Source organism: Colobus angolensis, unplaced genomic scaffold (assembly GCF_000951035.1).
Source record: "Colobus angolensis palliatus isolate OR3802 unplaced genomic scaffold, Cang.pa_1.0 Scaffold187, whole genome shotgun sequence".
Lineage (NCBI taxonomy): Eukaryota > Metazoa > Chordata > Mammalia > Primates > Cercopithecidae > Colobus > Colobus angolensis.
Window position 1 is genome coordinate 2,357,115 of NW_012115010.1, and position 15,625 is coordinate 2,372,739.

Consider the following 15,625-nt stretch of genomic DNA (forward strand, 5'->3'; position numbering starts at 1 on the left):
GCCTGAGTGACAGAGCAAGATTCTGTCTCAAAAAAAAAAAAAAAAAATTATTTTTACTTTTCTTCATGTTGGACATTTTCTTTTATTTAGTTTTAAATTTAAAATGTATTTACTTATTTTTAATATCGAGGCAAGGTCTCACTGTGTTTTTCAGGCTGGTCTTGAATTCCTGAGTTCGAGCAATCCTCCCGCTTCGGCCTCCCAAAGTGCTAGGATTATAGGCATGAGCCACCAGGCCCAGCCTATTTGGACATTTTTATAATAAAAAGTAAAAAAAAAAAAAAATTCCCTCAAACTTTTTTACTCTTCTCCATCCTCACTGTCGCTACCATATAAGCGTGTGGTCTCGGCTATTTGGGAGGACGAAGTGGGAGGACTGCTTGAGCCCAGGAGGTTGAGGCTGCAGTGAGCCGTGATCGCACCACTGCACTCCAGCCTGGGTGACAGAGCGAGACCCTGTCTCAAAAAAGAAAAGAAAAAAAGTTGTTCATTATTTCTCCTCTGGAAACAGACTGCCCTTCAGCTTCCCCTGCTCCCGATGTGTGATAAAGTAGTTCCTCTCGCTTTTAGACACAACTCTGGAGCTGGCATTCTGGGAATAAGGCCACTTCAACATGCTCTGTTCCCCTCTGCTCCCAACTGCGACCTGCTACTGCCTAAGTCAAGCAGAGGCTGGGGCAGTGGGTGGGTGGGACCTGGCTGGCACAGGTGAAAGGCTGTGTCTGAGGTGGAGGCTCCCAGGGGAACCCTGGGGCAGGCTGGCCCATCATGGCACCCCAGGCAGAAGGCAGGGTGGTTCTTGTATCCTTGTGCCCAGGAGCTCAGGGGTCCAAACAGGTGGGCCAGGTAGTCTCTACCCGTAAGGCCAGGGCACCAAGGAGATAGGGAGAATTCCTGCTGGTGTTTTGACATCACGGATGTGCCATGCCTAAGGCCCACTGGCAGAGACCACCATCCCTTCTCCACTCTAGGCTCCCCCCCACCAAGTGGGGTGCTTCTGCAGCTCGACCCCAGCTCTGGGGAGCAAAGACATATAAACTCACTCTGTGACAGCTCAGCAGGGGGAACAGACAGAACCACCAAACCAGCTGCCGCCACCAGACCCCAGCACAGCCGGGACCCAGAGCGCACTAAACAGGCCACCACCACCAGACCCCAGCACAACCGGGACCCAGAGCGCACTAAACAGGCCACCGCCACCAGACCCCAGCACAGCCGGGACCCAGGACGCACTAAAGATGCCGTCACAGGTGATGGGGAAAGACAAACTTGTCAGTGAAAGGCCACAGGACAACTGACTGCCCATCCAGAGATAAACAAATAAATAAACACGTATATAAACAAGGGAGGGTCCACATCTCACTCTGTCCGTCCACAATAACCCTCAAAGGATTAAAGATTTAAATTTTTAAAAATGAAGCCATAAATATAATCAAAGAAGAAAACAAAATCTAATATGCTGTATGTATATACATATATATAAGCCTATATATTTTATGTCTATATATATAAAAGACTTCAATATGCTGTACGTATATATAAATATATATAATATAAACTATGCTCTGTGTGTGTGTATATATAAAAGACTTAAATATGCTGTATGTATATATATATAAAAGACTTTGTAACAAAGACTGAAAATATAAAAGCCATAAAATAAACGAGTGATACATCAGACTTCATAAGTACACTTTAAGAAAACTTGCATGGCAAAATAATGCTATTAACAGAGTCAAAAGACAATCAGGGTGGGGGAGGGAATTACGACTGGTAATAACAGACAAAGGGCTATTTTCTCTAGTATAGAAAAAGGTACTATAACTCAATAAGAAAAAAAACCAACAACCCAATACAGAAACAGGCAAAGGATATAAGTAGACCATTCACAGAAAAAAAAAAGGGGGGGGGCGTGGAACAAACAGCCCTTAAATATATGAAAAGATAATCTTATTGGAAAGAGAAATGCAAATTTAAAGTACCTTAAGATAATAGATTTTATGGTCAGGTTGGCAGAAAACAAAAGTTTGACAACAGTCAGTTGGCAAGGCTTTGGGGACTAGACACTCTAATTTGTGTTGGTGAGGGCAAATTGGTATACGCCTCATGGGACATACCCATCAAATATCTATTATTTACCTTTTGACCCCAAAATCCCACTTCTGGAATTTTTCCTACTTCTACCTGTACATATGTAAAAGGGTATTCATTATGGCATTGCTGTAACAGCAAAAAATGGGAAACATTCTACGTGCCTGTAAACAGGAGACTGGTAAAATGGATTATCTGTAGTTGTAGGGAAGGAGACACAACCTCTCTAGGTACAATCTCCAAGATACATTGTCAAAGAAATAAATAAAACAAAAAGTAAACAAGGTTGTTTTTTTGTTTTGTTGTGTTGTGTGTGTGTGTGTTTTAACCTTGTTTTACACACAGGACGGTGTTGCTTAAGAGAGAGAAAACTAAGTAATCAGAGTCGTAGTCATACTTGTTTGTACTCAGAAACTTTGGAAGAATTAAGAAAGAATGAATGAAAGGGGTGACTTTTGAGGTGAGGGAGAACAGAGCAGGGAAACAGGGTACATGTGAGATTTTTACTATAGACTTTAAAATATTGTTTTGATTTTAAAAATACTTGTAAATATACTACCTAGTAAAATAAATTCAAGGCTATTGGCAAAACAGAGGGCTGGAGAATTGAATACAAACTCTTTTTTTTTTTTTTTTTTTGAGACGGAGTCTCGCTCTGTTGCCTGGGCTGGAGTGCAGTGGCCGGATCTCAGCTCACTGCAAGCTCCGCCTCCCGGGTTCCCTCCATTCTCCTGCCTCAGCATCCGGAGTAGCTGGGACTACAGGCGCCCACCACCTCGCCCAGCTAGTTTTTATTTTTTTTTTGTATTTTTTAGTAGAGACGGGGTTTCACCGTGTTAGCCAGGGTGGTCTCGATCTCCTGACCTCGTGATCCGCCCGTCTCGGCCTCCCAAAGTGCTGGGATTACAGGCTTGAGCCACCGCGCCCGGCCAAATACAAACTCTTAAGGAGACTCGAATCAAGCAGAGTTTTTAAAAAGGACTGATTTTGACCGGGTGTGGCGGCTCACAACTGTAATCCCAGCACTTTGGGAGGCTGAGGTTGGCAGATCACGAGGTCAAGAGATCGAGACCACCCTGGCTAACACGGTGAAACCCCATCTCTACTAAAAATACAAAAAATTAGCCGGGCGTGGTGGCGGGCGCCTGTAGTCCCAGCTACTCGGGAGGCTGAGGCAGGAGAATGGTGTGAACCCAGGAGGCGGAGCTTGCAATGAGCAGAGATCGCGCCACTGCAGCTCAGCTTGGGCCACAAAGCAAGATTCCGTCTAAAAAAAAAAAAAGAAAAAAAAAAGACATTTTTAGAATTCATTGTAGTAGTTGAAGGAGAAGAAATTCACTCTTGAGATTCAAATTTGCAGCCTGGAAGGTCAAGAAGAAATATCAAACCTCAGAGAAAAGTACACCAAGAATGAAATAAAGACGCCAAAGATAAACGGGGGACCCAGTCAGGAGTGCTCATATGCAAAGGAAAGGAAAGGTGGTGAAAGAAACAATAATCAAGCAACAGGACGAGCACGGTGGCCCACGCCTGTAATCCCAGAACTTTGGGAGGCGGAGGCAGGCAGATTGCTTGAGTCCAGAAATTTAAGACCAGCCCGGGCAACGTGGCGAAACCTTGTCTCTCCAAAAACTACAAACAAAATTAGCTGGGCGTGGTGGCGGGCGCCTGTATTCCCAGCTTCTCAGAAGGCTGAAGTGGAAGGATCACTTGAACACAGGAGCTCGAGGTTGCAGTGAGCCGTGATCGTGCCACCGCACTCCAGCCTGAGTGGCAGAGTAAGACCTTGTCTCAAAAAAAATAAAAAATAAAGAAACAAGAATCAAATCAAGTAACAAATAGATGTTCCTAAGCTGAAAAAAGACCAGAGTCTACAGAGTGACAGGTTCTGTAACTTCCAGATGAGGGTGCTGAGAAAAGAATCCCCATCAAGGAATGTGCTAAAGAATATGTGTTTGATTAGGAACCCCAGAGAAGAGACAGCTGCCAGTAATGAAATGGAAAGTGTAATGGAGAGGAATGGAATGAAATGGAATGTGGAATGGAATGGAATATGGAATGGAATGGAATATGAAATGAAATGGAAAGTGTAATGGGAAGAAAAAGGAAATGGATAACCAGATCAGAGGGAAAAAACTGCAAGGTAAACCAATAAATGTAAAATAAGCCAAAGGTAATCAAATCAAGTACAGTAGATCAACTGTTAAATGAAATGTGAACAGATTGAATTCTCCCACTAAAAGACAAAGAGTCAGCTTGGGTTTAAAAATGCAGTGATAGGCTGGGCGCAGTGGCTCACACCTGTAATCCCAGTACTTTGGGAGGGTGAGGCAGGTGGATCACCTGAGGTCAGGAGTTTGAAACCAGCCTGACCAATGTGGTGAAACCCTGTCTCTACTAAAAATACAAAAATTAGCTGGATGTGGTGGCGTGTGCCTGTAATCCCAGTTAATCAGGGGGTGGAGGCAGGAGAATCACTTGAACCCAGGAGGTGGAGGTTGCAGTGAGCCAAGATTGTACCACTGCACACCAGGCTGAGTGACAGAGGAAGACTCCATCTCAAAAAACATACAAACAAAAAAAACATGAAAATAACAAAAATACAGTGGTGATGGGCAACATGAAGAAACTCCATCTCTACAAAAAATACCAAAAAAAAAAAAAAAAAATTAGCTGGGCATGGTGTCATGCCGGCTTGTGGTCCCAGGTTCTCAGGGTGCTGAGGTGGGAGAATTGCCTCAGCTAGGGAGGTTGAGGCTGCAGGGAGCCATGATCACACCATTGCACTCCAGCCGGGGCAACAGAGGCAGACCCTGTCTCAAACAAAACAAAACAGTGATGTGACATACGCAAGAAATTAGTAGTTTCAAAAAATGATAATGGTAGAAAATAAAATAATGCTAAGCAAGTGCAAAAAAAAATAAAGTAAAATAAGAAGTGGTCATATTAACAATAGAAGGGCGAAATTTAAGGCTAAGCACTATAATAGGATAAAGAGGGACACTGTGTAATGATAGAAAAGCACAATTTGGGGCCGGGCGCAGTGGCTCAAGCCTGTAATCCCAGCACTTTGGGAGGCCGAGACGGGCAGATCACGAGGTCAGGAGACCATCCTGGCTAATACGGTGAAACCCCGTCTCTACTAAAAAATACAAAAAACTAGCCGGGCCAGGTGGCGGGCGCCTGTAGTCCCAGCTACTCGGGAGGCTGAGGCAGGAGAATGGTGTAAACCCAGGAGGCGGAGCTTGCAGTGAGCTGAGATCCGGTCACTGCACTCCAGCCTGGGCGACAGAGCAAGACTCCATCTCAAAAAAAAAAAAAAAAAAAAAGAAAAAGAAAAGCACAATTTGTACCGACAGAACACTTTAAATCTGCATGCTCCCAACAGCACCGTAGTTAAATATAAAAAGCAAAAACTAGGAAAAGCACCAGAAGAGCTTTATAGAGAACATTTGAGTGGAAGGTTTAACATAACACATCTCTATCAGAATTAGAGTAAAAGACCCCTGCCCCCAAGCAAAGGATACAAAGGAAATGAAAGTTTGACTAATATAATCAATAAACTTGATTTAATGCAGATAGTACCTTATATCCCTTAAATAGAAAATATGCATTTTTCCGGCCAGGTGTGGTGGCGCACACCTGTAATCCCAGCACTTTGGGAGGCTGAGGTGGGTGGATCACTTGAGGTCAGGAGTTCCAGACCAACCTGGCCAACATGGCAAAATCCTCTCTCTACTAAAAATACAAAAATCAGCCAGGCATGGTGGCACACACTGATAATCCCAGCTACTGATAGGCTGAGGCAAGAGAATCGCTTGAACCCAGGAGGTGGAGGTTACGGTGAGCTGAGACCACGCCATTGCACTCCAGCCTGGGCGACAGGGTAAGACTCCATCTCAAAAAAATAAAATTAAAATTAAAATTAAAAAAGAAAATATGCATTTTTCTTACATGTCTATGAAAAACTAGAGAAATCATTTACTTGGTCACAAAGAAATTCATAATAAATTTTAAAAGTGGAGAGTTTACACATCTGGAGAAAATGAATGCTTTCCTAGTAAAATATAAAATGGCCAAAATTAACCAGAAGGTGAGTAGAAACTTAAATAAACTAATTACCACTGATGAGAAAAAAAATCTGCCACTGAAAAAGGCACCAGATCCAGAGGGTTTTACTAGAGGGAACTGTAGAAACCTTTTGAATTCATCTCTGCCAACACCTTCCTCCTCCAGGAAGCACTCCTGGATTTCCCTCTTACCAACAAGATTCTGGGAGGGCGGCTCCTCCAACATGCCCCCAACAGCTCTTTGCAGACGCGTCATATCATATCATATCTGCCATACCATAACTGCCATGCCATACCATATCATAACTGGATCTGCTATTCAATTTCTCCTGGACAGTAAGCTACCTGAGGGCAGGAACCATCCTTTATTTTTCATTGCTCCCTAGTCACCAGTACAGCAGCTGACATTCACTGACTAGGTGAATACGGTAAATGGAAAAGCAGAAGGCACAATCGTCATTACTCTGTGATGTCTCTACAGAAGCTGCCCGACATACTCATAAGAAGGCAGAATAAATGGGAAGAAACCAACAGGCTAACAGTCATTCGACTGAGATGTCCTCCTATTATTCAAATATTTGTAATGGAGTTAAGCGATTTTTATAGGGAGGGAGTAGTAATTTATACATTTAACTGGGCCAAGGAGGAGAAAGGAAGGGGGAGGCTGGGAGGATTCTGCAGGCAGGCTCTTCTGCTACCTCTGCTTCCTCTCTCTGGCCCAGTCCCTAGACAGACATGGAAGCCTGGACAGGGGCCCCTGTCCCCCTCCCTTCATGCCTCACAGGGGACCCCCAGCCAGGAGAAGGCAAGGAGGCAGGGTGGGCACCCGCAGGAGCCTGGGCTGGATAGAAAGATCCTGCAGGCCCAGGCAACATCTCTGGAAGTTCCCTCAACACTAGAATCCTTCTGCAATCTGGAAACACAGCTTCCCAAATTTTAGCAAGAGCACCTGTGCCCCTGTGCCCCAGAGCCCTAGTCCTGGCAGCCCTGTTTCCCTTTCAATATGAACCAACAGCCGCTGACCTCTCACTCCCCAGCACAGATCCAGCTCCGAATCTCCCCATCATCCAGGCATGGAGCCCTGGCCACATTCCTGGTTAGCAGCTGCCCCCTGGTCATGATCATGGACCTTCCCATTCCCCAGGGCCTGGCACTGACCACCCATCCAGGCTGGCATTCAGTACGATGCCCACCCTTCCCTGTACTGGACACAGTCAGCTCTAAGAGGGACAGAGAAAATAGGTCTATGGAGCTAAGCTATGAGGATGCAAAGGCCTAAGAATGATATAATGGACTTTGGGGACTTGGGAGTGAGGGAAAGGGTGGGAGGGGTGTGAGGGATAAAAGACTCCACACACTGGGGACGGTGCACACCACTCGGGTGACGGGTGCACCAAAATCTCAGAAATCGCCACTAAAGAACTTATCCATGTAATCAAACACCACCTGCTCCCCAAAACCATTGAAATAAACATTACAAAAGATAGGTCTAGAGTGAGGCCAACTGCTGAGTCTTGGGAAGGAAGTGAGGGGCAGGTGGGCTTGTCCTGGGGCCCATCTCAGGCCCCTGGGGGCTGAAGGGAGCCAGGGACTAAGAGGTGAGAACCAGGCACAGGCTCCAGCAAGACCCCAAGAGATCATGGGGCCTGCAGGGGAGCCGGGGGGGGTGAGGGTGGTGGGCAGGGAGATCTCTGGGGGGAAAGCAATGTGGGGTGAGGGTGGGAGGGGGACCCAAGAAGCTGCTGTCTCCTATGTCAGGTCCTAGGCAGAGGGCTCCTGGGACAGCCCGGGGCTGCAGGCGAGCCACTGGGAGGGAACTGGGTCAGGTGTAAAGAAACCGGCAGAGCCACCCCAGGGCGGCTGCCCCAGCTGGGGGGTGGGGGTGGGGGTTGCTGGAGGAGGGAGTGCGATCAAGGGGCTAGCTGGAGTCCCCTCAACTTGGCCTCAGCTTCCTGCTGTTACCAACTCCCCTTGCCAAAGGCCACCCCTGAACGGGAACAGGTGGGTCTGTCCCAAGGCCAGTTCCTTTCTCTCAATCACAGTGGCTCCGGCTGCCTGGGTGCTGGGCCTGGATCCAGAGAGGAGGGGCCCCCAGGTGGGTTTTAGGATTCGGGAAAGGGAGGGGATAGTGGGGAAACTGCTGTGGCCACCCTCTAGTCCCCCAGGGGCGAGGGCTCACTCACAGTTCCCAGCAGAGGAGGAGGAATGAAGGCCCCAGGCTCCTTCCAGTCGGGGCTGCCAGCTCAGGTGCGGCGCCTCCAGGGCTGCTTGTATAAGAAGGTGCAGCGGCCTGGCTGGAACTTCCCTCCCAGCGGCCAATGCTCCAGCAACAGGGGCGGGCTCCAGGCCAGCTCCACCTGCCTGGGCCTTCCCACCCTGGGCGGGGATGGTGACCGCACCCTGAAATCCCAGAGTCAGGACCACAGCCACGGGAAGAGTCCCAGAGTCAGGACCACAGCCACGGGAAGAGTTTCAGAGTCCCCTTTATTGCACTGGCTTTGGACTGGCTTCCCAGGGCTTCCTGAGTGGCCTCTTTGGGGGAGGGGAGGAGTCATCCCTGCTTACCTCCCCTGTCTCCCTCGCTCCCCTCTCAGAAGGGTTTGCTTCTGCCCTCTCCTGGGCAGCAAGAGAACAGGAGATGCCCCTCTCCTGGGACATCAACTCTTCCACAGCAGGGCTGGGCACACAGGATGCTCAGAAGAAGGAGCACATGCCGGCCTTCAGCTTGTACTGTTCTTGCCGAGGGGAACGTGGTGGCCAACCCTAAAGGCCACCAGGCTGAAACTGAACCTGATGGCCAGGGTGGGGCTTTGGGTCAGGGGGCCTGGAACTGTCCTGGACACAGCCACTTCCTGGCTGTGTGAGCTTCATCCTGTCACTAAACCTCCCTGAACCTCTGTACTCAGGGCAAATGGAGGTGCCCATGCCTGCCTTCCAAGCTGCTGGGAGCTTAACCCTGGGTACAAGCCTTTGAGCAAGAGCCCACAGGATACTTAGCCCCTTGGGACCGTGTCTTACCACAGTTTGTCCCCAGTGTCCAGCATGGTGACCAGCCCACCCCAAGTGCTCAATATGTGCGACTAGAGTGCATGGGGAGTGGCAAGGCTGTAAAACACCATCCATGGCATGAGCTCCTCTGTTCTGGGGGTCCCTGGCCCTGCCCAGTAGCCTGCCCTAAGCCCTGAGCTGCTGCCTGACAGACGGGCGTCCCCACACACTCCCCAGTGCCCCCATGCCACTGCCATCCCCACATCCTGCCCCCTCTGTTCTGCACCCACTTTCTTCTGAGATCCCTTCTCAGCAACGACCTCCTCCCCATCTTCAGCCTCCCTATCTCCTGCCCACCCACCTGAACCTGGGGACCACGTTTCCATCCATGACCTACACCCCCTCTGGGCACACTGTGTGTCTCTCCTGCCCGTTGTCCACACGCTCAAACTGCACACTCACTTCTCTCTTGACCACTACCCTCTGCCTTCAGCACCCCCCTGACCAGCTGAGCTTCTAGTGGCCACTTCGGATAAGTGTCATATGGCCTTTCTCTCACATGACCTTCCTGTGCGTAACTTCTTCTGGACACTTCTTAGCCTCTGAGCCAGCACTCTCATGCTTCTCTTCCCTTTGTCTGGCACCTAAATCCAGGAGGCCCCATCTTTTCTCCACCCCGCTCCTCCCCAAGTCATCCCCCCCTCAGTAAGCAGCACCACTGTCTGCCCACGAATGCCAGCCGTGAATCTAGAACTCAACCCAATTTCCCTCCTACCTCCCTCGGCCCCCAGACCCTGCCCATCCACCTCCCAAACCTCTGTTACCACCACATGCCCACGAGACCACCAAGACATTTGGCCATTCTTGAAGCCCTGGCCACAGGGATTTTTTTCTCAATCCCACTCCTGTCTCTGCTAAAAGCCTTACAGCAGCTGCAGGATAACATGCACATTCTTGGCAAGGGCCCATGAGGCCCTGCCCGGGTGGGTACCCACTCTCAACCCCATGCTCCACTCTGAGCCCCGGCCCCGTGTCTTCTTTTGCTGGCCTCCTATCCAAGTGGGTGAGTCCCCTAGGACCGTGGCTGTGCCTCAGTCCTCTCTAGATCCAAAGGCTCACCAGGGCTTGGCAGGTATTTAGCTAGTTCATGCCTAATAAACAAGTGAATGGGCCTGGCGGGTCATGGTGAGTAAATGCCACCTGGGACAACTAAGAGCAGGGGTGGGGTTCCCTTGGAGGGCAGAAGCAACTCCCTACCCTGGACTTTGTTGGGGGTGGAGCACCAGGGAGACCCACAGCTGCCTCTTGAATAAAGCTCCGTGCAGGGAATGTGGTTTTATTGCACCCATTGCACAGAGAAGGAAACAGGACCAGAGATGCAAGGTGACTTGTGGAGGTCACACAGTGAATTAGGGCCACAGGCGGGGCCAGGGAGCTGCCTGTCTCTGGCCAATGTCCTAGCTCCCCCCTGGGTAAGTCCCCTACCCCCATCACCGGTGCCCCTCCCTCCATTGCAACTGGGAACCTGCTGGGAGCTGGAGGAAGGATGGGTAGAGGGGCCACCTGGCAGGCGCTCTGGCAGCCGGGGTGATCCGTCTTCTCAGGAGATGTCAGGACCTGGGCAGTCTCCTTCCTCTTTTGTCCTGGGGCCTTGGGTGTTGGCCCTTGGGCAGACCTATAGAGCCCTGGCTCATAGGTAAAGGGCTGCCACACCTCTGACCTCCTCAACATACACTCTCTGTGCATTCTGTTTGAGCCAGACCCTGGGCCAGATGCGAGGTTCAAAGAGCAAGGCCATTCCCCCACCTCCAGGGACTCCGCTCAGATGGGCAAGCACCCTCCCACCGTCACCAGGACAGAGAATGTGGAGAGGCCCGGAAGTGCGCCACCGGGAACCTGCGCAGGAAACGGAGGGGTGCTGCGAGGGAAGAGCGCTGGGATCCAACCACCCATCCCAGAGAAGCTGCCCGGCCGCCTGGCAGGGGCGCGAGACAGGAACCCGACGCGGTGCCCAGCCCCGCCCGCCAGGTGCCGTTCTCCACCCTGGCCACAAGGCGGCGGGCTGCCGCTGCAGAAGCCCGAGGGACGGCGGCGGAGACCAGGGGAAGCCAAACGAGGACGACCCAGTCTGGGTGGACCCCCTGCTGCTGCCAAGCGCTTCGAAGCCTTACCTCGTTTAAGGCTCACAACCCTAATCCTTAAATATTGTGCTTACAAATATTACAAATATTGTGCCAAAGGACGCTGGGTCTAGGGGAGCGTCCTCGCGTGTAAGTGGCTGTCAGCAGCTGGCAGGTGACCCAGCAGAGTCCAGTTCCCCTTTTCCCTAGTCTCAAAACCTGAGCTCTGCATTGCAACCAGACGGGCAGAGGGAAGACCCAGCAGCGGGCCTACGGAGGGGTGTCTCCTTCGTCTGGGCATCCCAGACTCAGTCCTGGCACACGGTGGGCATCAATGTTCATGGTAATGACATCAGGCACAGCGAAAGAAATCAGGGGCTCCCAAGGTTCAGAGGTCATCTGTCCACCCCCTCCCTTTGGGCTGAAGAACAAACTGAGACCCTGAGTGAGGAAGGGAACTGCCTCTGGATCATCACACTACACGGCCGGTGGCAGATGGCAGAACGGTTCTGAGCATCCTTTTTTCCCCTCGGGCTGCCCCTCCCTGAAAAGTTCCTAAAGTTCAAAATGTCAGGGTCGCCCAGAGTGTTCTGAGGATGTAAGACGTGCTCTATTTTCGATTTCCCAGATTAACACAACTGGACTCTGAAGAGGGGGGAAAAACAACCTCACTTAACCGGACGTCTTTCTGAAACAAACCCATCAAGAGTTCTTTAAAAAAAGGAATTGAAATGCTGGAAGCACCCTGAAAGGGAAGCAGACGCCTGACTTTCACATCCACCCTCTCATCTGACCCCAGGATCCTGGGAGACGGGCAAGGCGGTTGAGCTGGGGCAGGCCAGCAACCCCCGGTTCTGTGCCCAGATGCGCTTCGGAATACACAACAGCTGGGACTTGGAAAGATAATATGGGGCACACACCTGCTATAGGTTATACAACCTCCCAGCAGGGCTTGGGGCAGCAGCAGACCATCGAGCTCATTTCCTTTTCTGCAGCGAAACATGAATATTTACACAAGTGCGATAAATACAGACCATCAACAGCCTCACATCAGTTCAAGCGCAATTTTGCCACCAATTGGATTACGAAAACCCTCTGGGCTTCCAAGGAACTTTGGGAATTGCTGTTGAGGGACTGGGGGCCTGCACCGCTCCCGTTTCGCGGTTGGGGAGAGGGCGCTCATCCGCAGTCTTCAGACAGAGGTGGGCGTCGTGCCCGACACTGAGCGGAACGGGTCTCCTCGAGCCCCGGCTCCGTGCGGACGCGGTCGCCAGCGCGCCTCCCCGCCTCCGCGTCCCCCTGTCCCCGCTCCCGGGGTGGTACCTGCTCCGCTCTCTCCTCCCGCGGCGGGCCGTGCACGTCCTGGATGACCTCGTAGACGTTTTCTGAGTCGCTGCGCGCCAGGGGCCGCGGGCACACCCAGGAGCCCGCCACGCTGCAGGCCTTGAAGCTGCCGCTGCTTCCTAGGAGGCCGCAGGGAGGCGAGACGGCGGCGCGCGCCAGGTCGTCCAGGGACTGCGCGGGCCGCACGGGCGCCGCGGGCCGCAGGTACAGGCAGGTGGGCAGGCCGGGCGCTAGGCTGCTGCGCTGGGTCGCGGCGCCGCGTTGCGCAGGGCCGCACAAGGAGCTGGCTCGGCCTCTGGGCTCCGCGGGGGCGCCGTCGGGGCCCGTGGCCGCTGCCGCGCTCACAAACCGGTAGTCATAGGCCAGCGGCTCGGGGGCCGCGGGGCCCGGGTGGGGACCTGGCGGCGGGGCGGCGGCAGGGTTGCCCAGTGCGGGCAGCTCGCGCACGTACTGCGCGGGCAGGTAGAAGGGGCGGCCACCAGGCTCACGCCGCACGTGCCACCAGTGCTCGGTGCTGCGCCGCAGCAGCCGGTAGCGCTCATTGGGCCGGATGGCCACGCGGCGCCCGTCCTTGCCGGTGTACTCGAAGGGGTGCTCCACCAGCACGTACACGTCCCCCTCCACGTCCGCCGCCATCGCGGCCGCTGCGTTTTCCTGCAGGCAACAAGAAGGAGGGCCGCGGAGGTCAAGACCACCTAGCCCGGGATAGCCCCGCACTCGGGGACAGACTTGGGTTCGAGTCCCGATCCTGCACTCGCCGTTCGCCTTCGGGCCTGTTTTCCCATCTCTAAAATGGCAACTTGCATAAAATCACATCTAAGGCTTCCATTCTTACACTCAGTGCCGGAATTAGGACAACCCCTTCGTTCCGTGGGGTTGATTATAAGATTTGGCCCTTGCTTCAGTCCTGCCCTGGGGAGATTGTGAGTAGTCTTGGTCCAAATCGACTAGGAGGGAAGCCTTGGCTTTAAAACAAGGGGTGATTGCCTGCTCTAAGGTTGACACCACGCTTGCCTAAGAGTTGACTGAGCCTTATTTTTCCCGTCAGTTAAGTAGGAAGAACATCCCCTTTACTGCCGCTACCCGGCCCTGTCCCACCTGGAGAATCCGCAGAGGGTCTCCTAGCACTGCCTCCCTCCAAGAGCTTGCGCCCCGACCCCCTGGTCAGAGTTGGGATGCGAGCTCTGCACAGCGCCCAGCGAACAGCTCTACCTGGGGGCTGTCCCTGCCCCGCTTAGTCCAAGGGCCTTGATGTAGAGGCCTCTGCTGCCAATGCGGGGGAACCGGTTCTCTCGGTTTCTCTTTCCTTCTCCAGCTGCATCACCGCAGACGTGAGCCCGAGCCCGACCCGCCCAGCCCGGCCCGCACCGCCCCCTGCTCTCTGGCTCTCACGCCGCCTCCTGAGAAAGGCCCTGCCCCTGCGGCCTGCCCACCTGCCCTGTGACCTCTACAGTGTCCCCACGAGAGTGGCTCCTGGAGAATGCACTCTGAGACAGTGACTATCAGTGCGGAGTCCCACAGCAGGGTCCCCCAAACCTCTCTGGAGTGGTGGTCACATGCCCCGCTCCCGCCCTGGCTCCCGGGTGTCAGGGATGAGGGAGAGCCTAACTAAATCTGCCTGTGCCCCTCCACCAAAGCCATGAGTCGGTGGTCTTCTCCGGAAGTGCATGGCCCATCCAAAGTCCCACACTGACCACACTTCCTCCTGCCCCCTAAGCTGGCCAGGACCCGAGGCCAGGAGACCGCCGCTTGCCGAGGCAGAGGGACCAAAGGAGCAGGGTCCAACCGGGGCCTCTGCAGGGCTCCTTTGCCACTTTGTCAAGCGTTCCTCGAGGAGGAAAGGGAGTAAACTGAGTCACTAAGCACATTGGGCCCTGGAGGCGGGGTCATCGAGCTGCCCAGAGCTGAGCCAACAAACCCCAAGGAGGACACTCCCCCAGCGCCCCTTCCCCCCGGACCCCGCAGCGCACTCACGTCGGCTGGGCGGGCCTCAGGGAGCCCATGGGCTGGGTGGGCGGAGCCGGCGGTGGCAGCAGGTTAGGCCCCTACCATCGCCCTGGGCGGGGTTTCCAGGGGCGAGGCCGGAGAGGCTGCGCGGAACCGGAGCTGGCAAGTGGAGCGAAGAGGGACAGGGACGCTCAGGAGTGCTGTCACCGACACCCAAAGCAGCCGTGTCTGGGCGGGGCGAGGAGGAGCCTGAATGCCTCTGCTGGGGACCTCGGGGGGCATTGGGACGAGGCCCAGAGCAGAAGGCCGGGACCCGGAGCCGCGACGGCTGCGTCTGAAGGGGCACTGGCGGGTCGCGAGTGGAGCCCAAGGAGGGTGGGACCGCCCCTGCTCCGCCTTCCCCCTCCACCCCTCCCCCCTGGATTGCTGTCTCGGAGTCCCTGCGTCCCTCCCGTGCGCGGCTCTGGGAATGCCAGGCTGGGGCTGGTTGTCTCGTGCGGGCGTTCCCGTTCCCGGGGAGGTCATTTGCACCCTGAATCACCCACTGCGAGCCCTTCCAACAGGATTGCAGACCCGCCCGCTCCGGGCCCACCTCCTCCCTCACCAGGGCCTTTCCCGACGCCGCCCGGCCAGGCCTGGAAAAACTCCGAACGGGATTCCCAGCGCAGGGACGCCCACTGGAGCTCAGTGTCTCGGGCTGGATAAGAAGGAGACCCGGCCTCGGTTCCTTCCTCGACCCTGGGGAAACACAGAGAAGGGGAGGGATTGGGGGAGCAGGGAGGATCCCTGGAGCGCAAGAGCGCACCAGTCGCCAGGAGGTCCCCTGCATCCACTGCCCAAGCTACAGCGGCGTCAATGCCTGGGTCGGCGCTGGGAGCCTGGGCTGGCGCTGGGAGCCTGGGCCTGCTCCCCTCCCGCCCCCAGATGGAGGGCAGCCCTTCGCCTACCTTCTCCTCCCCGTGGGATGCGGCCCGCGCAGCTCCCGCCCCAGCACGGAGACAAGGGGAGCAGGCGCGCGGAGCTCCCGGGTGCGAACCCGCCACCTGCCGCACCCTTCCCTCCCCC

General features: G+C 53.8%; 2 protein-coding genes across 2 annotated transcripts; one reads left to right on the plus strand and one right to left on the minus strand.

The window, feature by feature from the left end:
• Positions 1 to 12,319: 12,319 nt before the first annotated feature.
• On the minus strand, positions 12,320 to 15,304 carry LOC105510394 (rho GTPase-activating protein 27-like). The gene is made up of 3 exons (XM_011940154.1): positions 15,165 to 15,304; positions 14,588 to 14,719; positions 12,320 to 13,267 (listed from the first exon to the last, which is right to left on the minus strand). Exon 3 carries the CDS (start codon positions 13,247 to 13,249, stop codon positions 12,449 to 12,451), a length of 801 nt encoding a protein of 266 aa, XP_011795544.1. The 5' UTR covers positions 13,250 to 13,267; positions 14,588 to 14,719; positions 15,165 to 15,304; the 3' UTR covers positions 12,320 to 12,448.
• LOC105510393 (formin-like protein 5) lies at positions 14,594 to 15,284 on the plus strand. The gene has a single exon (XM_011940153.1). The coding sequence runs from the start codon at positions 14,615 to 14,617 to the stop codon at positions 15,263 to 15,265; it is 651 nt and encodes a 216-aa protein (XP_011795543.1). The 5' UTR covers positions 14,594 to 14,614; the 3' UTR covers positions 15,266 to 15,284.
• Positions 15,305 to 15,625: the final 321 nt, after the last annotated feature.